This window comes from Pongo pygmaeus, chromosome 1, assembly GCF_028885625.2.
Source record: "Pongo pygmaeus isolate AG05252 chromosome 1, NHGRI_mPonPyg2-v2.0_pri, whole genome shotgun sequence".
Lineage (NCBI taxonomy): Eukaryota > Metazoa > Chordata > Mammalia > Primates > Hominidae > Pongo > Pongo pygmaeus.
In genome coordinates, this window is record NC_072373.2 from 206,117,373 (window position 1) to 206,142,500 (window position 25,128).

General features: G+C 39.9%; 1 protein-coding gene and 1 non-coding gene across 10 annotated transcripts in view; one reads left to right on the forward strand and one right to left on the reverse strand.

Annotated features, from left to right (window-relative positions):
* Positions 1 to 2,705: 2,705 nt before the first annotated feature.
* Positions 2,706 to 25,128, reverse strand: part of SRRM1 (serine and arginine repetitive matrix 1) — a 30,078-nt gene continuing 7,655 nt past the window's right edge. For 2 of the 9 annotated variants that reach the window (XM_054500147.2, XM_054500193.2), the window contains 13 exons: positions 24,190 to 24,393; positions 23,162 to 23,356; positions 22,758 to 22,877; positions 20,624 to 20,898; positions 14,946 to 15,026; positions 14,353 to 14,439; positions 12,940 to 13,084; positions 12,520 to 12,561; positions 8,801 to 8,911; positions 6,409 to 6,870; positions 5,689 to 5,884; positions 4,403 to 4,612; positions 2,706 to 3,791 (listed from right to left, as the gene is read on the reverse strand). In XM_054500147.2, the coding sequence (XP_054356122.1) occupies positions 3,687 to 3,791; positions 4,403 to 4,612; positions 5,689 to 5,884; positions 6,409 to 6,870; positions 8,801 to 8,911; positions 12,520 to 12,561; positions 12,940 to 13,084; positions 14,353 to 14,439; positions 14,946 to 15,026; positions 20,624 to 20,898; positions 22,758 to 22,877; positions 23,162 to 23,356; positions 24,190 to 24,393 (2,233 nt within the window). In that variant the 3' untranslated portion in view covers positions 2,706 to 3,686. The remainder of the gene's footprint in view (positions 3,792 to 4,402; positions 4,613 to 5,688; positions 5,885 to 6,408; positions 6,871 to 8,800; positions 8,912 to 12,519; positions 12,562 to 12,939; positions 13,085 to 14,352; positions 14,440 to 14,945; positions 15,027 to 20,623; positions 20,899 to 22,757; positions 22,878 to 23,161; positions 23,357 to 24,189; positions 24,394 to 25,128) is intronic. The other 7 variants (XM_054500159.2, XM_054500158.2, XM_054500155.2 and 4 more) reach the window with 7 other exon arrangements.
* On the forward strand, positions 8,640 to 8,744 carry LOC129024164 (small nucleolar RNA U13). The gene has a single exon (XR_008497036.1). It is a non-coding gene; the product is annotated as a small nucleolar RNA U13 (small nucleolar RNA).

Below are 25,128 nucleotides of genomic sequence, written 5' to 3' on the forward strand. Positions count from 1 at the left end.
TTGGGCGACAGAGCGAGACTCCGTCTCAAAAAAAAAAAAAATTAGCCAGGCATGGTGGCGGGCGCCGGTAATCCCAGCTACTCGGGAGGCCGAGATGGGAGAATCGCCTGTACCTGGGAGGTGGAGGTTGCAGTGAGCTGAGATCGTGCCACTTGCCTGGGCGACAGAGCAAGACTCCATCTCAAAAAAAAAAAAAAAAAAAAAATTAGCTGGGCATAGTGGCATGGTGGCAGGCCCTTGTAGTCCTAGCTACTCGGGAGGTTGAGACAGAATTGCTTGAACCCGGGAGGCAGAGGTAACAATGAGGCGAGATCGCACTACTGCACTCCAGCCTGGGCGACAGAGGGAGGCTCTGTCTCATATAAATAAATAAAATAAATGGCATTATCAAGCAGGTAGCTCAATAGGAGTCTAGCTCAGGGAGAAGTTTGAACTGGAGATTAAACACCTCAACGTAAAGATGACACTTAAAATCAAGAGACTAGGGATTAAGTACAGGGAAGGCAACCAAGCACAAAAAAAGGCATACTACATCACTGCATGTTTAAAAGGACCCATTAGAGACAAAAGTTAGTGAGGTAGGAGGACGACTAGTGTTGCTTAAAAGAACACGAGTGTGAGTCAACAGAGTGAATGATTGAGCCCAATCCTGCAGAGGTCTAATAAAATAAGGATTCAGAACTGATTGTTCAATTTGGCAAAAAGCAGGCTATGGCTAATCTTAAGAGCAGTCAAGTGGAGGAATAAAAGCCTACGGAGTAAGTAAACAAATGGACTGAATGATTGGCTAGACCCAAGTACAGTTGACCCTTGAACATAGGTTTACACTGCATGGATCCACTTATAGGCAGATTTTTCCACCTCTCCCATTGCTGGGACAGCAAGACCAACCCCCTCCCTCTTTTTCAGCCTCAAAGATGCCCAGGCTGGAGTGCAGTGGTGTGATCATGGCTCACAGCAGCCTCAACTTCCAAGGCTCATGTGATCCTCCCACCTCAGCCTCATGGGTAGCTGAGGCTATAGGCACACACCACCATGCCTAGGGCTTTTCTAAAAAAAGTTTTTTAGAGATGAGGTCTCGCTATTGTTATCCAGGCTGGTCTCAAATTCCTGGGCTCAAGCAACCCTTCTGCCTCGGCCTCCCAAAGTGTTGGAATTACAGGCATGATCTACCATGCCTGGCAGGTACATTTTTAGGAAGTAAAGAAATTATACTTGAATTTTTGCCTGTGCAAGGGGTCAGTGCCTCAACCCTCTCATTGTTCAAGGGCCAACTCTATTCCGACGATATTCCCTGGTTTGTTCATATTGGAAAGGAAATGTCAGCAACAATCATCTTAGAAAATAAGTATTATGTGCTTTTATCATAGAATTGTAAAATCGAAAGGAGCCATGTAGAAGGCCCTTGAAAATTCTTAAGTTGCTGCACACACATAAAACTCTATTATCAACCATGGATAGAGCATAGAGTCACTCACTCTACACTACCTTAGTGCAGTCTATAGAAGTTTCATCAAACTTTTTTGCTTGTTACAAATCACTTTAAACCTGTAAAACACCTGTAAAAAACCTGTAAAAACAGCTCCTCATTGTTGAAGGTATATTTACTGTCCATGTCCTTTGAAAGATGTTTTTACCATCTGTATTTCAATAATTAACCGTGGCGAGTGCTGTAAAGGGAAAGTCTCAGCATGTGATTGGAACATTTAGAATACTGGTGGGAGAAGTCCACCAGGCAAAGGGAAGAGCACTGCAGTCAGACAAACTATCTGTGTATTCCCTAAGGCAGAAGGAGCGGTGCGGTGGCTCACACCTGTAATTCCAGCACTTTGGGAGGGCGAGGCGGGCAAATCACAAGGTCAGGAGTTCAAGACTAGCCTGGCCAAGATGGTGAAACCCCGTCTCTACTAAAAATATTAAAAAAATAGCTTGGCATAGTGGCGGGCGCTTATAATCCCAGCTACTCGGGAGGCTGGGGCACGAGAATCACTTCAACCCAGGAGGCAGAGCTTGCAGTGAGCTGAGATTGCGCCACTGCACTCCAGCCTGGGTGACAGAGCAAGACCTCATCCAAAAAAAAAAAAAAAAGAAAAAAGAAAAAAAAAAGAAAGAAATTAAGATTGTAGGCATTTTCTTCCTTGTTTTGCTTCAACTGCCGGAACTTATAATCAAACTATACATGTGTCAACGTGCTCAGCTTAGGTTTCTGGTGAACTTCTTCATACGAATGTTGCTGTTTTACCTCACACTATGTTAACAACTCCAAGTTTCCCCAAATTTTCGTTCCACTTAGTTTTAAATGCAAAACAGACTTGGTTGTAGATAGCCAAATATTAAGCACGCACGCGCACACACACATGCACATACACACACACAACCCCCTGCCACCCCGCCCCTGACAAAGGGTGTTTCAGTCATTCCTTAGCCTTTGTTCACTTCCTAACATGCCAGGCTCCTTCTGCCTCAGGGAAGACACAGACACTGTCAGACTGCAATGCTCTTCCCTTTGCCTGGTGGACTTCTCCCACCAGTATTCTAAATGTTCCAATCACACGCTGAGACTTTCCCTTTATAGCACTCACCACAGTAATTATTGAAATAAAGATGGTAAAACCTTAATTTCATCACCTTTTCTTTCCCCTGCCCAACTCCCAACACACCAAAAGGTTTACATAGGCACTACTAAGTAAAAGTGAGTGGCAGAATTTTTAAATTTAGAAATTTATTGTTTAATCCACAAGCTTTATATAGCTTTAGTTTAAAAAAAAAATCAAAAAAAAAAAAAATCAAAACAAAAACAGTGAAACCAAGACACTATTCCAAAGTCTGGGCCCTTCCAGCCTTCCAAATACAAGAGGCTCTGAAAGTTGTATATACCAATTGGAAGAACAAGACAAAAATATGAACAGAGCCATGACATTTCATTAAACAAACTGTATGTAACTGAAGGATCCTTTCTGGGACTAGCTCATTGCCTTTACAAAAGAAAAACAAAACAAAACAAAAAAACAAAACCAGAAGAACAGAATGAGAGTCCAGTGTTCCAAATCAACTTGTTACACATCAATATAAACCCACAGTGTCCTGGCAAACAACATGCTTTCATTTTGTCTCATCCTAGAGCTCGAATCCTGATTCACTTCAGCAGAGACTCCACAGGCAACAGGAAAAGATTGTGGCATTAAAATATTCATTTATACTTTTGTGGCAGTTCAAAACAGTGGTCTTATTTCTGGGCAAGCTTACAGACCATACAAGGTCAGAAGCATAACTTAAATGGGAGCTAAGACTCAAATGAAAAAAATGTAAGGAGAAGAAAGAAAAACAAAAAGAAAATCAAAACCAAAAAAACAAACAAAAAAACCCCTCTGGGAATAGCCAGGGCATTTAAAGGAACCATAAAAATGCCAACAGTATTTAAACCCCCTTTTTTAAAAAGGGAATTTTTTTTGGCTTAAAATATTTCACTCAATGAATTATGTCAGCTGTCAATGAAAGAATGTCACTAATACACTGTGGACACCTTTTGCAATGTAAATCCATGCCCCCTTTTTTTACATGTTGAACTTCAACCTAGCAATTATTACAACAAATGTTATAGTCTAAAGCTCAAACACATTTTAGCAATTTTGAAATTGAACTGCGTACAAACCAAATAAAATTTACATCATAACAAACATTTCCCCCTAAGACTGTGGGGACACTTGGGCCTTCCTCATTGATCTCAGGGCCTTTTCACGCAGGTGCTTTTCTAAATCATCAAGGTTATCTTCAGCTTCACTTTCAGTCTCCTAAAAAAAACAGAATTTACATGATTAAGTCTTGAGACCCTGGTGGGAAATGCTGAGTAAAGAGCAGAATCAAAGTGTGGGAGGGGAACATCACACACCGGGGCCTGTTGTGGGGTGGGGGAAGGCGGAGGGATAGCATTAGGAGATACCTAATGCTAAATGACGAGTTAATGGGTGCAGCACACCAACATGGCACATGTATACATATGCAACAAACGTGCACGTTGTGCACATGTACCCTAAAACTTAAAGTATAATAATAAAATTTAAAAAATTAAAAAATAAATAAATAAACCAAAACCTCACAGATCTTTTGAGTACTGAACTGTATGCAAATATAATGGCCACTGTGGATAGTTAATATTTTAAATAAATAAGTCACCTTTATAAATACAAAAAAAAGAAAAAAGTGTGGGGATCACTGCACAACTGAATATACTAAAACCCAGGGAACCACAAACTTTAAATGGGTGAACTATACGGTATGTGACTTTTATCTCAGAGTAATTGGCTAATTAGTAGAAAAAACAATTTTGCTACTTCTTAAAATAAAACGACTTTGCTATCTGTACATATACTGCAAGACAGCCATATACAGAGTTCACAAATACCTTCTTCGGCTCTGGCGCTGCCACTGGCTCTTCCTGTGCTAATGTGGTTGTGGCAGCTGCAATGGCTGCAGGGGTCACAGCAGCTGCAGCAGCTGCAGCCACAGCCTTTTCCTTCTTGTGTTTTTTGTGCTTCTTGTGCTTCTTATCCTTTTTGTGTTTCTTGTCCTTCTTTTTCTTCTTTTTCTTTCCACCTCCTTCTTGATCTGAATTCTAGGAAGGAAAAAAAAAAACAACACCCAGCATTTATAATTAATCTGATTAATATTCTGTCCAACTGAACATTTTATTTCCTCAAATCCCCAACGGACAAATCTCAAGATTTCCGAAAGGCTTTGGAGGGTGTGAGGTGGGGAGGCCCAAGGCCAATTATCACCAAGAAAAGTATTCAAAGTCAGGGGCTATCTCCAGGATGAGCTCAATTCCAGCTCCTGAACTATTTGACCTTAAACAAATTGTTGAACTCTTTCTGAGACCTTTTTACCTAAAATAAGTGTAATAATCCCTACCTGATAAAGCTCTTGTGAAAATTAAATGAGAATATCTGTAAATCACCCATAATACTTGCCTAACGTGTAGCAGACTTTTAATAAATGGTACCAGCTATTAGTCTAAACACATGCCTGTATGAATGCCATGTCTCTAGCTACCATCTGAGCTCTCCTATCTTTAGAGTGGGGACGACTGGTCCTTCCTCATGACACACATATCAAATTTATGCAAAAGGCAGGCTCCTATAATTTAATCCATAATATTTCAATTTCACACTTCTAAGCAATTACTTAAAATTCCTCACAAGTTAGCTCGCACAACTATTCAGTCAACCCAATTAAATATGGACATCTGAGGTCACAGCAGGAGGATCACTGGAGGCCAGGATTTCAAGATCAGCCTGGTCAACACAGCAAGACCCTGTCTCTACAAAAAGTGAAAAACAAACGAAAAACCAGCCAGGTGTAGCAGCATGTGCCTATAATCCCAGCTACTTGGGAGGCTGAGGCGAAGGGATCACCTGCATCCAGGAAGGCTGCTGTGAGCTATGATTATCCCACTGCACTCAGCATGGGTGATAGCATGAGACCCTGTCTCAAAAACAAACAAAAAACAGATGGACATCTAACCACTGATTTTATGCAATACAGAAACCTGCCCAAGATCAGATGTATAATTCACAAATGGGAAAAAAAGTTTAAACACCAATATTTTAATGCCCCAATGACATTTTCTCTGCTTCAAAGTGACCATATACATATTTATAAAAGGGTGTCCAAAATAAGGCAGACACATACTCTTGGCGGTGATGGGCTCGGTGTTGGGCTTTTGGCCTTTTTGACCGGTACAGCTGGTGACCAGTTTGTAGACGGTGACTGAGACTGGACGGGGGACGGAGGTACTGGGGGCTTTTTAGCTGCTGGCTCAGGAGACCCGGAGACCGATCGGGAGGATGAGACCCTCCTTACAGACTGTGGGCTTGGGGAAGCAGCCCTAGACAAAAAGGAAAAACATTCAGCATTGAGAAAAGACATCTCTTCACATGAGAAAACCACCAACTACACTGTACAACCAGGTTATGAATTTCAAATATACCACTTAGATTGCTGGTTGATTCGACTAACATATATCCAATTTACAGCATCTATGTTTCCCAGAGTGGCTAAAGCCCCATAATCCTCTATCTATTCTGTTAATGATGCTTCTTATGTAAGATTAGTAATGTTAGCTCCTTACATCACACAAGAAATGTTCTATGTCTTACTCAAGTTTAGTTTTGGAAGCATACCCCTCAAAAACAAATTGATAACTGCTAAGAACCAAGTAAAAGCCTGTGGCATTTAACTTATACCACAGAAACTATCCCAAAAATGGAATAAGATCTGTAAATAGTACCTCAAGTTTGACTTAAAAGCTCATATTCATAACTTATTCCTTTTATATGGGGGAGGGGGGAAGCTTCCAAATATAAAGAGCTATGTAAGTATTCCTAATGAAAAAGCATAAAATATTTTTACTTTTTTATCTTTTTAGGTTCCGGAGTCCTGGAGACTCTCCTAATGGGCCTAGTACTTGGAGACGGGGACTGCCTTCTTTGGGGTGATGATGACGCTCCTCTTCGAACGGGTGGAGGACTTGAGGTCTGAGGAGCTCGAGGCCGTGGTGAGGGCGAATGCCGTTTGTTTGGTTGTGGTGATCGGGCCTCCCGGGTAGAGCGGCTTGGGGAAGACCCTTTCCTATGCTTGGATGATAGTGAAGGTGAACGTCTCTTGGTGACTGGGGAGCTTCTTTGTTTGGGAGGTGGAGAATGGGAGACCCGCCGCTTTGGTGGTGGAGATGGTGATGCTCTTCGTTTAGGAGGGGGAGGAGGTGAAGCTGTTCTTCTCTTTGGAGGTGGAGAAGGAGAGTATCTCCTCTGTATTGGAGGAGAGTATCTTCTAGGAGAAGGTGAGCGCCGACGTGGGGGAGGAGAAGGAGTCCTAGGAAAGAGATACATAATTAAGCTGAAAGGCTCAACAAAATACAGAAACAGGATGAAAAGTAATCAGTAGGTTTGGCTATACTGTAGTTAGCCCTAGGCAAAGGGAATATATTTATAAGTGAACATGCTATCTTTATGTTCTCACTTAAATATCAATAAAACTTGTTTATCTCAGCTGACTGCAACACAGGACGCTGTCTGCAGGATTAAGTACAAAAAAGAAAAAAAAGACATTTTGATTAACAAAAATTTGCAATTTTCAGAAGATGTGAATCTGTCAAGTCTTTTAACATCTATACGAAATCAATGTTTTTTGAAAACAGAATCTTGCACTGTATTAACTGAACATCAGTTATTACATAATAACCAAGTAACTATATTAGTAAAACTCTATTATGGTCACTTTAGGAAGTCTGCGCTTTAAAGGTCTCCTATATGGTATCCTCTCTGAATGAGCATTCGGACACTGTATGAATAATTAAGAGTTCACTGCACAAGCCTTAAAGACACTTCTACCTCCCCTCAAAGAGACTGTTCCATTTTCTGCCTCAAAAGGCCACTTTTCAGGCCAAACTGCCTAATTTCCTCTTGGATCTTGCAGACTTTTAGATCAAAGTAAATTCCTGCCCCGAGTTAGCTTTATGATATGCCATATATTTTGACAATGTGGTAGGGCACGGTTTCATCACTGTATCTGGGTAATTACTTAGTAATTCTCAACTCCCATTTCCTCACCTGAAAAATGCAAACAATACCAACTATCAAGCAAGGTCACTTTGAAGACTAGTAGTAAAGCATATAAAGCACCTAGCACTTTGCCTGGCACGTAACAGGCATTCAACAGTGGCAGCCAGGCTGGGCAGAGTTGGTCACACCTGTAATCCAGCACTCTGGGAGGCCGAGGTGGATCACCTGAAGTCAGGAGTTTGAGACCAGCCTGGCCAACATGGTGAAACCTCATCTCTACAAAAAATACAAAAACTGGCTGGGTGTGGTGGCAGGTGCCTGTAATCCCAGCTACTTGGGAGGCTGAGGCAGGAGAATCGCTTGAACCCAGGAGGTGGAGGTTACAGTGAGCTGAGATCGGCCACTGCACTCCAGCCTGGGTGACATAGTGAGACTGTCTCAAAAAAAAAAAAAAAAAAAGAGTGGCAGCATGTCATTACATTGCTTGGCAACATATCCGAGCAATAACATTAAAACATTTTCCCCTAATTTTTACTTTGTCTTTCATGACTGACACTTTCGAATACTGGTCAGGTATTCTGTAGAATGACTTTCAATTTGGGTTTGTCTGATTATTTCCTAATAATTAGACTGAGGTTTGGCATAATTGGTAAACATACTACACAGGTATCCAGGAAATACACGATGCCAATGTTTTATTGAGGATGTTATCTTTGATTATTTAGTTAAGAGATATCTGCCAGTATTCTCTAAATTTTCTCTTTACAATTACTAGTCAATACCATCTTTTAATGTATTAACATCTTTATGACAATACGTGATTCACCTGCTATAAAATCTACCTATTTATCCATTTAAGTTCCATTTAAAGCATACAATTAAATGATTTTAGTATATTCATATAGTTCTGCAGCCATTACCATCCCCATGTCCACCCCACCCTAATCTGTTTTCTATCTCTATAGATTTGTGTATTCTAGACTTCTCATATAGATGGAATCATATGTGTTCTTTTATGACTGGCTGAACAATGCTAGTCTGCTTACTCTAATAAGATATAATAATCAGAAAGATTCAGAGATCCTTTTGTAGTTCATAAGCATGATGATTAGGTTTTCACATGCACACATGAGCTGTGCCTCTCTCCAACCCTGTTATGAAGTGAGCACCATTACTCATCTGATGTATCAGGGGCGGGGGGAGTTGGGGAGATGCTCCAGTTAGCATATTTGACAAAGTACCTTCGTCGTGGTGGTGGTGTGGGAGTCCTGCGCCGCCGAGGAGGAGGGGCGGGAGAAGGAGACCGTCGCCTTCTGGTGGGTGGTGGGGATGGACTTCTCCTCCGTCTACCACTAAACCAAGAAGAATTATAGTTAATTTTTTTTTTTTTTTTTTTTTTGAGATGGAGTCTCGCTCTGTCGCCTAGGCTGGAGTGCAATGGCACAATCTCGGCTCACTGCAACCTCCGCCTCCCAGGTTCAAGCAATTCTCCCGCCTCAGCCTCCTGAGTAGTTGGGATTACAGGCACCCATAATCATGCCTGGCTAATTTTTTAAAATATTTTTGTAGAGACGGAGTTTCACCATGTTGGCCAAGCTGGTCTTGAACTCCTGACCTCAGGTGATCTGCCCGCCTCAGCCTCCCAAAGTGCTGGGATTACAGGTGAGAGTTACCACGCCTGGCCTATATAGTTAACTTTGAGTCAGTGGCATTTATAGTTAAGTGACCCAGAAGACACGGCTTCAATTATCATTAACCCCAAGGGCAGCAATGGTTACTAAGTTTCAGAACAGTGTTTTTCAAACTACAGGTCTAGATCATTAGTCAAGACCCTGGGTGGTAGCATTAAAAAACTTAATAAAACCAGAGTGTTTTACTTGTGACAAGGGTAAATATAGTTTTGTGAAATTTTTCTTTTACTCTGGATCACAATACCGAACATTCTTGACATGACACAGAGTGAAAAAGTTCGGCAACAGCACATCAGAGCACTGCTTTTTATTGGGGATGCAAATTAGAACCACCTGGGAAGCTTATGTGAGATTTATGTCTACCGGGTCTGGGCTAAGGTCCAGCCAGGTGTTTTTGGGAAAGGCTCTCCAGGTGATTCTGATTCCTTATTAGGAATCAACTGCTTTAGAGACTCTAATACAGAAATTCAAAAATGCCAATAGTCGCAAGTGGCTTAAGAGCCAAATCTGGATGTCTCTGCTCCAAGCTCTTGATTTTTTTTGCCCAGGACAGGACTCATGCTTCCTGTGAATCTGGAATTATGTTTTGTCTTGGTTCCCGTTAGAAACTAAGAAAGCTCTGTTAACTGAACAGACAAAATCCTAAAAGTCACCACTAAATTTTTCAACTTAAATCTGCTTATGCTTTGTGGGGACTAAGACCTCACACTAAATACATATGAAATATTCGAAACCAGGCTCTATCTCCCCTTCTTTTCTTGTCTTTTTTTTTTTTTTGAGACGGAGTCTCGCTCTGTTGCCCAGGCTGGAGTGCAGTGGCACAATCTGGGCTCACTGCAAGCTCTGCCTCCCGGGTTCACGCCATTCTCCTGCCTCAGCCTCCCGAGTAGCTGGGACTACAGGTGCCTGCCACCACACCGGGCTAATTTTCTGTATTTTTAGTAGAGACAGGGTTTCACTGTGTTAGCCAGGATGGTCTTTATCTCCTGACCTCGTGAACCGCCCGCCTCTGCCTCCCAAAGTGCTGGGATTACAGGCGTGAGCCTCTTTTTTTTTTTTTTTCTTTTTTTTTTTTTGAGATGGAGTTTTGCTCTTGTTGCCCAGGCTGGAGTGCAGTGGCATGATATCGGCTCACTGCAACCTCCACCTCCCAGATTCAAACGATTCTCCTGCCTGAGCCTCCCGAGTAGCTGGGACTACAGGCATGCGCCACCACGCCCAGCTAACTTTTTTGTATTTTTAGTAGAGATGGGGTTCCACCATGTTGCCCAGGCTGGTCTCAAACGTCTGATCTCAGGTGATCCACCCACCTCAGCCTCCCACAGTGCTGAGATTACAGGTATGAGCCACCGCACCTGGCCTCTATCTCCCCTTCTAAAATACGATACTAAAGCATAATTCCAAACAATCCTTCCTCCATCTCTAAATCCTAGGAAGCTGATGGCAATTTCTAATGGCATTAAACTTGAAGCTGCTGGTATGTAACTTAAAATACTTTTTAAATGACGAGAAACAAAACAAAAATATCCTGGAGTAGAGCAATAAACAGTGTTGATTTTACTGCTGTGAGGAATCTCTTTCCAGAACAGAAAGCAGTTCCATAATTTGGTGGGGGGGTGGTGGGGAGGGAAGGGGAGATGAAAGAGAATAAATTGCACCACTAATCTAACTCTGTAAAGCAACTGTTTAGTTGCTGTGCTAGCAACTTCACAAAAGCCAGAGATAATTACAGCTGGGAAAGGAATGCTTTAGCAGCCAAACTAATCTTTTTTAGGTTTTTATCTTTTATTATCATGGAGCAGTTTCCTCCACAGTGTAGATACCCCGTGCTTTGCTCCATCACAAACACAGCTCGCTGGTTCCTTTCCAAGAAAACACTCTTATTGATGAGATTACCTAAAACAACACAGCTTCAAAAACTGAGCTACAAAAAGGACAGTGGGATAGCTTCAGCAAGGATAAATACTTCAAAATTCAGTGGCAGCTAAGGCCCCAAAAGCAGAAAGCTGGTTAAGACAGACTAGTGTAATGTCAAATGTATAGGTCTAAGATCCAACTTTGTCACTTTGTGGCCCTAAGAAACTACCCTATCAGGGGCACTATCTTCTGACTTATGAGAGTAAGGCCTGAATTAGGGATTTGGCTCTAAACTTTTACAGTTTTATGGTCACAGTGACACTAATAATCAGAAGTTTCAATAAAGACATGCAGGTCGGACCCAGTGGCTCATGCCTGTAATCCCAACATTTTGGGAGGCCGAGGCGGGTGGATCACCTGACGTCAGGAGTTTGAGACCATCCTGGCCAACATGGCGAAATCCCTTCTCTACTAAAAATACAAAAATTAGCTGGGCGTGATGGCATGTGCCTGTAGTCCCAGCTACTCAGGAGGCTGAGGCAGGAGAATCGTTTGAACCTGCAAAGCAGAAGCTGCAGTGAGCCGAGGTCGCACCAATGCACTCCAGCCTGGGTGATAGAGCCAGACTCCATCTCAAAAAAAAAAAAAAAAAAGATATGCAACCCACCTTTCTAGTACTGGAAAGACTGAACAGGACCAAAGCCTTCCATTTGCTTTTATTTATTATTATTATTATTATTATTATTATTATTATTATTTTTGAGATGGAATTTAGCTCTGTTGCCAGGCCGGAGTACAGTGGCGTGATCTCAGCTCACTGCAACCTCCGCCTCCCGGGTTCAAGTGATTCTCCTGCCTCAGCCTTCCGAGTAGCTGGGATTACAGGCACGCGCCAACACTCCCAGCTAATTTTTGTATTTTTAGTAGAAATGGGGTTTCACCATGTTGGCCAGGATGGTCTTGATCTCCTGACCTCGTGATCCTCTCACTTTTAATATTTCTAAAGTTTCTCCCCAGTTTTTCTTGCCCTCCCTAATGTCACCACAAATACGAAGTCCCTCCCCCCAAATCTAAGGAGCAATTAATCCTATCTCTGGAAAAGTATCCAGATACTGTTACAAATCTGTGTGCCACTTGATGTAAGTTGATGCAAATTATCACAAAAGAGCACAACCAGATATTAAAAATCTAAGTTCAAATGAGGGTCTAAACCACATAGCTCATGTATAATTCTCCCTATCATTAATCTAATGTGTTAAAAAAAATACTCAAACCAAAACAACTTAGGATCTGCACATCCATAGCCACAGCCACCATATATTTAAGAATGAAATGAGGTCACCTAAATAGAAAATTAAGTCACTAAAATTTCTGACATGTAACCCTAATTTACAAAGTAGTGTCTAACCAACCTTTTAGTCACTGGCGATTGCCATCGCTTTCCCATCTGCATCCTGAGAGCAGTGGAGAAAAACAAATGTCAAGAATTCCATTCACTAAATTATTTACCTGGGTGGATTAAGTACCATTAATGGAGACATTTTTAAATATTCAAAGATGTTCAGGAGTTACTGCTATAATAGTTTGGTTTATTTTTCTAATCATGCACACACATATGACAGGGTGGTTTAAAATTTACCAATTCTAAATTAAATATTAATAACCACCAACAAAGCAAAAACAAAACAAAACAAAAACCCTAAAAAGCAAACAAAAATCCAACCATATCCAAATACTTGAAGGAGTTAACCAAATTCTCAAATAATCCCAAGTTATCAAATTTCATCACAATTACAGAACATCAGTGAACATCACTGAAGCAAAGATGTTACCGAGGGGAAGTCTCTTTTTGGCGCTTTCGTGGTGATGGAGAAGCACTCCGGGAAGGGGAATGTCTCCGCCGCCTGCCAACCTCACCATTCTTCACATGGGATCTCTTGGGTCGTTCATCTTCTGAGGAGGAGGAGGAGCCAGAGTCTATAATAACACAATTAAAAAAATATTATATTAGGTTTGTGCTTGAATCTGTCCAAGTTTTCCGAAATCCAGGTGGATGGAGTGTTCACTAGGGTAAGCAAGCATGTATACAGGCCATCAGTTCTGAACAGAATCATTATCAATATATGATCAATGATTTCAAAGCCAAGCATATTCATTATTTAAATAAGACATAGAAATCATTTCCACAGTGTAATCCCATCAAGATGGCACACTCTAAAAAGTCTAGGCTGGGCACAGTGGCTCGCCCCGTAACCCCAGCATTTGCGAGGCCAAGGCAGAAAGACTGCTTGCGCCTCCTGAGTAGCTGGGATTACAGGCCTGCACCATCATGCCTAACTAATCTTGTATTTTTAGTAGAGACAGAGTTTTGCCATGTTGGCCAGGCTGGTCTCGAACTCCTGACCTCAAGTGATCCGTCTACCTCAGCCTCCCAAAGTCCTGGGATTACAGGCGTAAGCCACCACACCCAGCCTGGTATATTCTTATAATAAAAAATGCAAATAGCAAAATAATAGGGTAGATTATTTTCTTTTTTTTTTGGAAACAAAGCCTTGCTGTGTTGCCCAGGCTCCCAGGCTGGAGTGCAGTGGCGCGATCTCAGCTCACTCACTGCAACCTCTGCCTCCTGGGTTCAAGAGATTCTCCTGCCTGGACCTCCCAAGTAACTGGGATTACAGGTGTGCACCACTATGCCCGGTTAATTTTTGTATTTTTCGTAGAGACGGGGTTTTGCCCTATTGGCCAGGATGGTCTGGAACTCCTGATCTCAAGTGACCTGCTCACCTCAGCCTCCCAAAGTGCTGGGACTACAGGTGTGAGCCACTGCGCCCAGTCTAGATTTTTAATAGGGAAAGATGTTCTAAATATACTGTTAAGTTAAAAAGGGAGGCAACATATCTACAGTTGAGCTTCTGTGGGGTTTTTTCTTTTCCTTTATCTATATGCACAGAAAATTTCTGAGTAAAAGCTTTAGGAGGTTGGAAAAAGAATGATACTTTTCCAATTTTATACTTCTGTTTTCTGTTTCACTATTGTATCCTGGGGATCTATTACTTTTATAACAATGTAACAGAAAATTAAATTTTGCAAAAGGACTTAAAACCAAAAAAACAAACAATCCTGCCTCCTCAGACAGATTTCTATGTAGGCAAGTAAGTACTCATGCTGCACACACAGATGTTTATATACCAAGTATTTTTTATTAGGAAATACAGGTAGAAAAAAACTTTCATCACCGTCCATACCAGATGAAGACTGCTGGTTTTGTCGTCTGTATTGGCGTCTCTGCTGCACAGAATCTGCTGCAGCCATTTTGCCACCTTTATCTTCTTCTGAAAGATGGATGCATTTAGAAAGTGTTTCTTTAGTGAAGCATATAGAAAATTTGCAATTTGAATAGGAAAATAGTCTCTCAAACCTTCATTTGGTTGGATCAAAAATACAACTACTATATTTTTTTAAAAGAAGAGTTTAAAATGCCAATTCGCATGCTGATTTAGACTATCTTCACCAAATATAATAAAATTTATTTAGGCATTTATTACAGGTCAGGCTGGTGCCAAGCATTTTACAAGCAGATACAGTTAACTGTCAAAAACCTCTACTGTCCCTATTTCGGAGCTGAAAGAAGAAAGGCTCAGATAAGTTAATTAAAACAGAAACAGTTAAATTCTGGAATGGGGGATTCCACCCAAGTCTGTCTGCCTTCAGAGTCTTAGCTCTTAAGCCCTATACTTAAATCTTCAAGCAGAAGGGGATGACCAAATGTGCAAAAAATCAAAATCAACTTTAAGAAAAACAAAAACAAACCAAAATCACAAAAAAACAACAAACTTACCCGATTCAGATAACTCTACTTTTCTAGGCTTCGGTGCTGGTGAAGGGGATTCTCTTTTCTCAGTACCTTTATGTTTTGTCACTAAAAAACAGTAAGAGTGGAAAAAAGCTTATGTACAAAAAAAGGTCTATACAAGATGCCTTTAATTTTTAAAAATTTATTATTATTTTTAAATAAAGATGAGGTCTCACTATATTAGTCAGGCTAGTCTTGAACTCCTGACCTCAAGCAATCCTCCTGCCTCAGCTTCCCAAAGTGTTGGGATTACAGGCATGAGCCACTGCGCCCAGCCAAGATGCCTTCCTGCTATTACAAAAATGGGTGTGACTACTCTCAAAAAGAATTTATGAAGAATTAAAAAATTCCTGTAAGACCTTGTTGTCATATCTGAACATTATCTGAAGTGAGGCAAGAATTTTTAAATGTTTAATGAAAAACCTCAAAAAGTTCTACAATGATTTTCAAATCTTGAGATTCTCCCAAGAAAACCAACAGTTAAAGGAAATTGGGAGGTGCTACTGAATAGAAGCAGCTCAGTAAAGTAAACCTCTGTGTGCTACTTGAGCTCCACAATCTAAAATACACACCCTCCACGCCCACACTCCCTCCCTCACACTCAACTTCACAGACTTCATCAACATGAAAGCTTTTAAGCAACCACTATAGGTGGGTTCAGAAAAGTACAAGATGATAAATGATTAAGAAATAAGATCTGATGAAACTTTCACAAAGATATTTGGTCTAGAAAAGAAGAATGGCTGCCCAACAGGCTAAAGGTTCTTCATGTAGAGCACAATCTTCACAATAGCACAGGGGATTTAAACTACCTATGAAAAAAAGGAGACCGCCACAAATAGTAAAAATTATTAAATACGAAGACTTGAGGATTCTTTCCAAAGAGCTAGAAAGAAAAAAAGGCATTTCTATACCTAAAGTAGTAGGAGAGCAGTGGGTATCCTATGAATTATCCAATTGTCTTTTACCAATGACATAGAAATATGGTAACTACCTTTTATAAGCCTACTGTATTAGACATACTATTAACACAGTTAGTAGTATCACATCCCTTTCTCCCTGTTCCATTTCACAAGAGAGGAAACCTGAGGCTTAAAAAGAAGCAACTTCACCTCAGTCACAAAGACAATTTAAGTGAGCTAAGATGTGAATCCAAGAATCTATTTTTAGGCGATGGGTTTTAATCTGAACAACTATCTCTGCTTATAGTATCTATCCATTGCTACAACTAAAATCATAAATATATTCACATATAAACATATATATATACCATAGATTAACCTGAAACACCACTTGAAAACATCCCAATAAGAAATAAACCTACAGACAATTTGATCCCCTCAGGATCCTGATACCTGTTTTGTGTGATTAAAGCAATTGCCATGGAATGTTTGACTCAGAATACAGATACAGCTCATTTAACAGATACTCACATTCAGAATTCTGTAATGGTTTATTCCAAGGGGCAGTAATTAGAGAATCAGTGATCTAACACAGTAATCGCATCTTTGCTAAAGAAGTCAAAATGAAGAATTTACCAGTATGCCTTTTCAATGAACAGACTTTTCCTTTTTTCTTTTCTTTTTTTTTTTTTTTTTGAGATGGAGTTTCGCTCTTGTTGCCCAGGCTGGAGTGCAATGGCAAGATCTCGGCTCACTGCAACTTCCACCTCCCGGGTTCAAGGGATTCTCCTGCCTCAGCCACCCGAGGAGCTGAGATTACAGGCATACGCCAACCACGCCCGGCTAATTTTGTATTTTTAGTAGAGACGGGGTTTCTCCATGTTGGTCACGTGGGTCTTGAACTCCCAACCTCAGGTGATCCGCCCACCTCTGCCTCCGAAAGTGCTGGGATTACAGGCGTTAGCCACCGCACCCAGCAACTTTTCTTAAAATTTCTACATAATAAGCCATTTGGACAAATCACTGGATTGGGTAAAGAATGGCTATCACTCAATTAGATATCAGGAATCATGACAGTGCAAATAGCAAACTACATTTAATACTTATATTTTAACAAATTCAAAGAAATAAAAATATTTTAAAATTGTTAACTATTTGAGGCTGTTTTTCTAAGTCCATATTCTCTATTTTTAAGTGTTACTTAATCCTCAATTTCTGAAAAGATATTATGGGCACGTAGTTAAAAAGTGCATGTCCAAGTTACCACTTTAGATAACTGGGTTCCCAAACTTGCTTTGGAAGCTGATTGTTTGGATACATTTTCCCCTAAGAAACATTAAAAATGTGGTTATGCTTACAAGATAGTTGGCAAAAGCCTACTCATTATATAATACAAGTGAATTGTAACATTATTTACATTTTTCCCCAGTGGAAATACACATCTGGAGTTATATCCTGATTCAATTTCTCACTAATTACTTAGCTAAAGTAGTCTTTATTAATACATTTATATTAGTTGGGTGTGGTGGCATGCACCAGTAATCCCAGCTACTTGTGAGGCTGAGGCAGGAGAATCGCTTGAACCTGAGAGGCAGAGGTTGCAGTGAGCCGAGATCGCACCATTGCACTCCAGCCTGGGCGACAGAGTAAGACTCCATCTCCCAAAAAAAAAAAAAAAAAAAAAAATTTATACCGTCAAACAACTATCATTTATATACTGCTACTCTGGTTTAATACAATTGAATCACAGCATTATTAATATTATAACAGCACTTCAGATTTCTATTTTTCTAGATGAGACTTTACACCATTTACTTTATGTTAATGTTGTTTTAAGTATTCAAGGGACAAAATCATTCTAGCATGAAGTCAGAAATCGTAGAAGGCAACGTTAAAACCAGAATTTTAAATTTACTCCAACAGTCCTATTAATTATTAATCTTAGACCTGCCCAAAAGATCACTTATAAAGATAAGTTACTCTGTGACCAGCAATAGTAAAATAACCATTAAGTGTCTAGATAGCACAATTTATGTGGCCAAGCTAATCTAAATAAATCAAAATTACCACACTGTCACCACCAGTATTGATCATGTTAACATACTTCACTGACTGTGCCACTGATTTCAAGCACTATTTTATGTACTAAGATAATGCCAATTTATGAAATGTCAATAATTACAAATGTTTCCCCTAAGATCCCTTCAGATGACTGTATACTGTATTCCAAATAATTAACCTGTAAGTTCCCCAAAACACTTTTCCTGCCTCCCTCCCACTCCATTTGCCCACTATCAAGAGCAGAGCCCTAAAGCCCTGATTAGTGGCCACTATGGAAAATATAACTTTAATATCTATTACATTTCAATGATGTTACTGTTCTAAGCAGTAGAAACTGCAAAGTAATTTCTGAAATCATACTACCAGATAGAGAAGCTAAAGAATTTCAACCCTGCCCTCCATTTCTCACCTTTAGCAATCAAAGAGGAATTCTGAGGTAGGAAAGTTGGGAAAAGTATTCACTATTTAACTGGGAATGACAACTCAAGTTTTATTCCTAGTTGGTTGACCCTGACCAAGTCAACTAACCTGAAAATCTGTTTCTTGATGACAACTGTTAAGGTCTTTTCTAGCTCTGAAATTTCATCACAGAGGGCTGGGATCAGTTTAATATAAAAGGTTATGTCTGGGCCGGGTGTGGTGGCTCACACTTGTAATCCCAGGGGTTGGAGGCTGCAGTGAGCTATGACTAGGCCACTGCACTCCAGCCCGGGTGACAGAGTGAGATGCTGGCTCTATTTGGAGCGGGTGGTGGGGAAAGGTTATTTCCAAGTAGCTCAAACCAATATTCAGCTCCAGTGGTCACAGGGGAGACTGACTACACTGCCTGTAGTGCCTCTCTTTGGGTAGGCTGTTTGAACATGGAAGCCCTGTCCCAAAACCCACAGAAATACTTATTTTCACCATGGCTTACTTCTTTCCTATGTACATATCCACTCTGTCTTGTTTGCAAAAAGTATACGCCAAAACACAAGAAATTAGCATCTGTGCAGATGCTTTTTAAGAGGTACCTAATAATTCTTAACAATCAACCTATTTTAACAAGGACTGGTCCCTCTGTTCAGGTACTTTTGCAACTCTTTGGCTATATGATATAAATGAAAAAAATCATCACTTGATGTGTTTTTGCAAAGTAACAGGTGAAAACACTTGTTTTTTTCCCCTGGAGAGCTTTGTGGCTCCAGACAAAGAATAAATATTCAGAAGTACAAACTTCACAGGAAAAGACAAAATAGGTCAGGGCCATGGGCATCAGATTTGGACATGGTAACTGAAAATGGACTGAAATTTTCCCAATGCTGAAAAGCAGTATGGTACATGAGATTATGAAAATAGTGATCCTGAAGCCCCTCTCAAACTGAGGACTGAACCTGGAACAGTTACAGGCTTCTCTACTTTCATTAGCTGCTTCTCTAAGGGGCCAACAAAAATGGCCATGTCTTATTTAATGAATGTATCACTACAATAAAAATGCCACAATTCAGAAAACATTACTTTTTACAGACTATCATAATCTGCTGGTCACCCTTTCACTTTGTCAGCTTATCTATGCCTCGTTGTCACAGACACGAAAAAAGAAAGCAAAATTTGCCTTTCTAGGTATCACCACATTGCAGCCTTGGGGAGTGGGGAGCTAAGGCAACAGGGTGAATAATTAGCAATGCTAGTCTCATCAAGCTCATTAAAATGTATAATGAAAATTTTGCCCAACCCCATTTCTTTGTTTCTAACCTGATATTTTTTCTCTCTCTTTTTTTAAGAGTCAGGATCTCGCTATGGTGCTGAGGCCAGCCTTGAACTTCTGCGATCAAGTGATCTTCCTGCCTTAGCCTTCTGAGTAGCTGGGACCACAGGCTCATGCCACCACACCTGGCTCTAACCTGAAATTTTCAATATGATCATAATAACCCCAGTGTGTGTTAACCTACAGATTGCTCCTTAAAACTCAATTGCTTTAGCAGTTTTTAAGATCCTCCCCATCCCTTACTACTCACCTTTTAGGCTGTATCATTCCAGCCCTAAGCTCCAGAGAGCCTGGTTCAAATGGACACTACAGTTTTTTCCATGCGTATTAATGCTCACAGAACAAACCCCAATAGATCACAACCTTCACTCAGACTAACACAGCATTCTACTTGCCTGGCAGGATCACAGATCATAAATTCCTCAGAAATCAATCTGCAGAATAAAGCAAGGACAACACTCAGAAGAACCCTGCCTAGAGCCTAAATTAAAAAAACAAATCAGCTTTTAACAGGACACCATGTCCTTTGCTTGGGAGCGCAATGCGACCAAGAAAGAACTAAAAGAGAATATGAAGTCCTCTTATTTAAGATATCAAACCAAAAATCTTCAGGAGAAAAAAAAGTTAACTGGTCTCATAGTAATAAAATGATCCCTTATCATGCCAACGCAAACTTTGATATGTTACCCCAACTCAAACAGCCCACGGCTGGTAAAAGATTTCTCCACCTGCGCAATGCCAGAGGGCATTGCTAAAAACAAAACCCTTTTACACATAAAAAAGCCCCAAGATTTTAAAGCAGGAAAGAGGTAGGCTTATAAGCAAACCTACAGAGAGTATCAGATACAAATATTATCTAGCTACTTCATACTTTGAGAGTGAGCAGGGGGCAATAACTGACTATGCTTTGTAGCCAAAGAAAGAGAGAACATGTTTCATATGTGTTTGATTTTTACCTTTACCTGAAGTTCTCCCTGGAGACACAGAAACACGACTTTTTCTTGTACGGTTTGACTGCTGGGGTGTTGGGGAATGCCGAGTTTTGGGTGGTGGAGTTGCAGGAGGTGATGGCCTGTGCCTTCGCCTTGGAGGACTTGCTGAAGGAGATAACCTACGAGTTTTCCGAGGGGGGCTGGATGTCCTCTTGGGAGGCTTCTTTGGTGGTGACCGTGAACGAGATGAAGAGGATGATGAGCTACTCCCAGACAAGGATGCTGACGAACGTCTTCTTCTGTGGAATAAAGTATTCATATTCACTAATTGCACACTTATAAAGAACGGCCTTACAGGTATGAACAGTTTACACAAAAATACAGCTATTTTAATCCGACTTTTGAGTTTATGTAGCTAAGCACATAAATGAGTCCAAAAGAATGGGGAAAAAAACCATAAACCCAGGCCAGGAAACAGCTAGTTCTGAGACTAAATATAAACAACTTAATCTGATAAATACTTCTGTCTGTGTTCTCTCTCCAGTTATGAAACTTGTCAGGTTGAATGCTATAATAAAATAACTAACTAGTCCTTCTGCCTTAGGAATGGTATTGGTGTTTTGGAGTTTGCATACAAAATTTGGGGGCAAGGTATTTTTCATTTAATAACACAATGTTGAGAAACCTTTAGGTTGCATTTTTAAAAAAGATGTGCAAAACTAAGAATTCATTTAGCTACATAAACTTAGAAGCAGGGGCCTCTCGAATTCTGCGGCAAAATTTGTGTTAAGTTGTGTTGCAATTATGTGTACCTGCAGAATTCACCTTTGGCGGAAGAATTCCTGAGAACCTGAAAAAAAGAAACCCTACCTTAAGTGTGAGATAAAAACTGGCTGAAAGGGAATCTTAAACAATCTGTAAAATATTGACTGCTAAATGGCTGAGTAAGCACAATTTAAACATGCTGTTTGCAAAACTCCAGTATAAGAAATAGCTGTTTCCACTAATCTTGTACTAGGAAGCACCAACATTACTTTTCTCCTAAAGGGGAATTAGAAAAGTGTGATGCCTGAAAATTGAACTGACCATTTACCTCACTAATTTCCTCTATGAGCATAACACATCAATTCTTTGTAACAGTAGTAATAGTTCAATATATCTTCACAAATCTTGACAACCCCTCCCCAAAGAAAATTTTCAAAATATGGGACTCTGAAAAACCTGACTGCAGAACAAAGTAACTTTACAGAGCTTACTTGATTTTTCCCCTCTTTATTTCCAAATTGATTTGGTTCCCTGAAAAGAACTTTAAAAGATTCAAACAAAAAATTCTGTCCAAAATATAACTGGAAGCTTAACCATCGGCATTTCTTCCAAAGCCAGGTGAAACGTATTGCAAGGCGGCACAAAAACTGCTACCAGTGCACTAGGACTCTACTTTGGGTAGATGTAGCCACTAACTTTTTGTTTAAAGTGATTTATCCAAGGTTCAAATATTTTATCTTATGCTCATTTTAGAATGATTTAAGAAAAAGAACACTGGTACAGTCGGGGTTTTGAAAAATAACCAGACACTAAACTAGTAATAACGATTATATCTATGAAATATAGATATATTCCCCCGGGGATTATGGAACACTTCCAAGTTATGCTATTTCTGTCTGAATTGCTTATAAGCTTCATTACTTCTATAATGAGAATTTTCTGTATGAAAATTTTATAAAAATATTTTTCTCAAAAAATAGCAAATTTTCTATTCTCTATTTTTCTCAAAAAATAGCAAATGAATTACTTTAATACTGGTAAAAGGAGCTTACTGGCCCTATAATCAGCTACTTTTCAGAAGCCAGTTAAAAGCCAAAGAGAAGGTGGCCAATTCCCTTACTTAGGATTTCTTGGTGAAGTCTAGAAGGGTAAAAGTTAGCAGAAAAGTATCAATAAGATGAATTTCTCATTTACTTTACAACACCAGACTAGACATTTTTCGTAACACGAACAATTGCATTACACTTCAAATGAAACATACTCTTTAGAAGACACTGTCTAATATCGCCTATGAGTTCTTTCTTCCAGGGGACACTAATTTACAGATTATCCTAAAAGAAAGATTATCCAGAAGTGTCAAACACTTGACACATCCAAATTTTAAAAATCTTACCGTCTCACTGGCGATCTACTCCTTCTATGCCTTGGTGGAGGAGGCATTCTTCTTGGTGGAGTTCTTCTTCGAGGAGATGGCCGCCTTCTTGGGCTTGGCCGCCTTCTAGGTGAATACGATCTGCCATAACAAACAGAATTAGGTCCTGAATAAACCAGGAGTGAGGAATTTCTTGGCTTAGTTTTCTCAATGGCCACATCTAAAAAATAAATATCAAGGATCACAATTTTCCATTTATGTAGATTTTTATGGTACACAGAAAAGTGTCCTCAAATTCTCTGTGTACATTCAAAAAATATTTGTACTAAACATCTTCTACCACTTTGAAATTATTTATCTAATTGTACCCAGTAGAGTAGCATATAAAACCTAAGATCTTTGTTGATCTTAAAGCCACAACCCACCTTGATCGGGATCTATGGCGCCGTCTAGGTCGAGTGTGAGAAGGAGAGCGGGACCGCGTCCGGGATCTTGATTTGGAGCGTGACCGAGATCGTGGTCGGGTCTTCTCCTTCTCCTTTTCTTTTTTGGAATTTTTTTCTGGAGAAGGTTCTTTAGGCTCCGGTATAGGTTCAGGTTTGGGAACTTTCAGAATGTCACTGTGGAAACAAAAGCTTTTTTTTTTTTTTTTTGCCTTCTTGCACTCAGCCTTCTAAATCATTATACAACGATGTAATAAACTATTTCTAAAACTTTTCAAAATTCACAGACTTGTCTCTAGCTCCAAAAGACACAAAAGTATGTATGTACCTATCACTGAAACCCAGAGAGCAACTAATAATTCCAACCATGTACATTTTCTTTTCTTCTTCTGAGACAGGGTCTCACTCTTGCCACTCAGGCTGCAGTGTACTGGCATGATCTTGGCTCACTGCAGCTTCAACCTCCCAGGCTCAAGTGATCCTCCCACCTCAGCCTCCTGAGTAGCTGGGACTATAGGCATGTGCCACCATGCCCGGCTAATTTGTGTGTATGTGTGTGTGTGTGTGTATATATATATATATATATATATATGTATGTATTTAGTACAGATGGAGTTTCACCATGTTGCCCCAGGCTGGTCTCTAACTCGTGAGCTCAAGCGATCCACCCACCTCAGCCTCCCCAAGTGCTGAGATTACAGGCATGCACCCCCACATCTGGCAACCACATACATTTCTTAAAAGTGCAAAGTTGTCCACAATACATTGAGGAAAAAAAGCAAGTTACAATATATAAAATACCTGAAACAATACAACTGAAAGATAGTAATGGTCACCCTCTAGGGCATTTTCTTTTAATATACTCTCCTAAACAATTTCTTTTCAACAAACTAATTTTATAATTTAAAAAATCTAAAAGGAAAATAAGTAGTTTTAACTCAGATGTCACATTTGCAGTCACTATTAATCTAAAATTGTGATTATTTATAAATGAATTTTTATGTACTTGCCTAGTAGAAGTAGCCTCTTGTACTGAAGGTTCTTTTACTTTCACTGAAGGTTCTGGGAGCTCTGGAGTTTTTTCCTTCTTTTCTGGAGCAGGGGAAGGACTCCGGCTCTTGGTTCTGTGACGGGGAGATCGAGAATGACTGCGCTTTCTCTCTCTCCTGACAGGGGAAGATCGTCTTCTAGGGGAAGGAGATCTGGATTTGCGTCTAGGATGAAAGTAATTTTTTTCAGGTTTTTAAATAACATGGATTGGAAGAGAGGAGTCAAAGAGAAGAGTGAGGATTAATCTTTAGTTACACTATTATTGTTTATATCTGAGATGTTTCCCTATGGAAATAAGACATGCTAATCTCATCTACTTGATAGGGAAGAGAAAGACAAGCAAATGAAAGATAATTTCTCCAGTATATCAGTTATAAGGGAGGAAAGCACTAACTTGGGACTCTAGACTTAGGTGCTTAATCATTCCCAGAGATCAAAAGACCAACTTTTCAGAGGCAAAGAGGATGCTTTAAAGCAAACAATGATAATCCTTGACAACAAATCAAACTCCCAAACATATAACATTTAGATGTGGACAGATTACAATGGAGTTCATCAGGAACAGCCTCGGTATGCCAGAAAAATTACTAGTACCATTAAAGCAACATGTTCTCCAGAAAAGAGAAATATACATCAAACATCCAGAAGACAGCTTTTTTGCGAGAGGAGAAGCCCTCTTTCTTAACAGTAGCCTGCCTAACTCGAAGGGTTTTTTTCTTATTCACACAGGAGGAAAATGGCAGACACACTTCATCAATAGTCAAGTAGTTACCACCATGACAATTTGTGCTTAGCTCTATAAATATTACTTCCATAAGGAGATTTTAGTATCAAATATACAAATGAAAGAGACAAAGAAATTACTTCTCTTTACTAATTCCAGCAGACATTTATGAAAG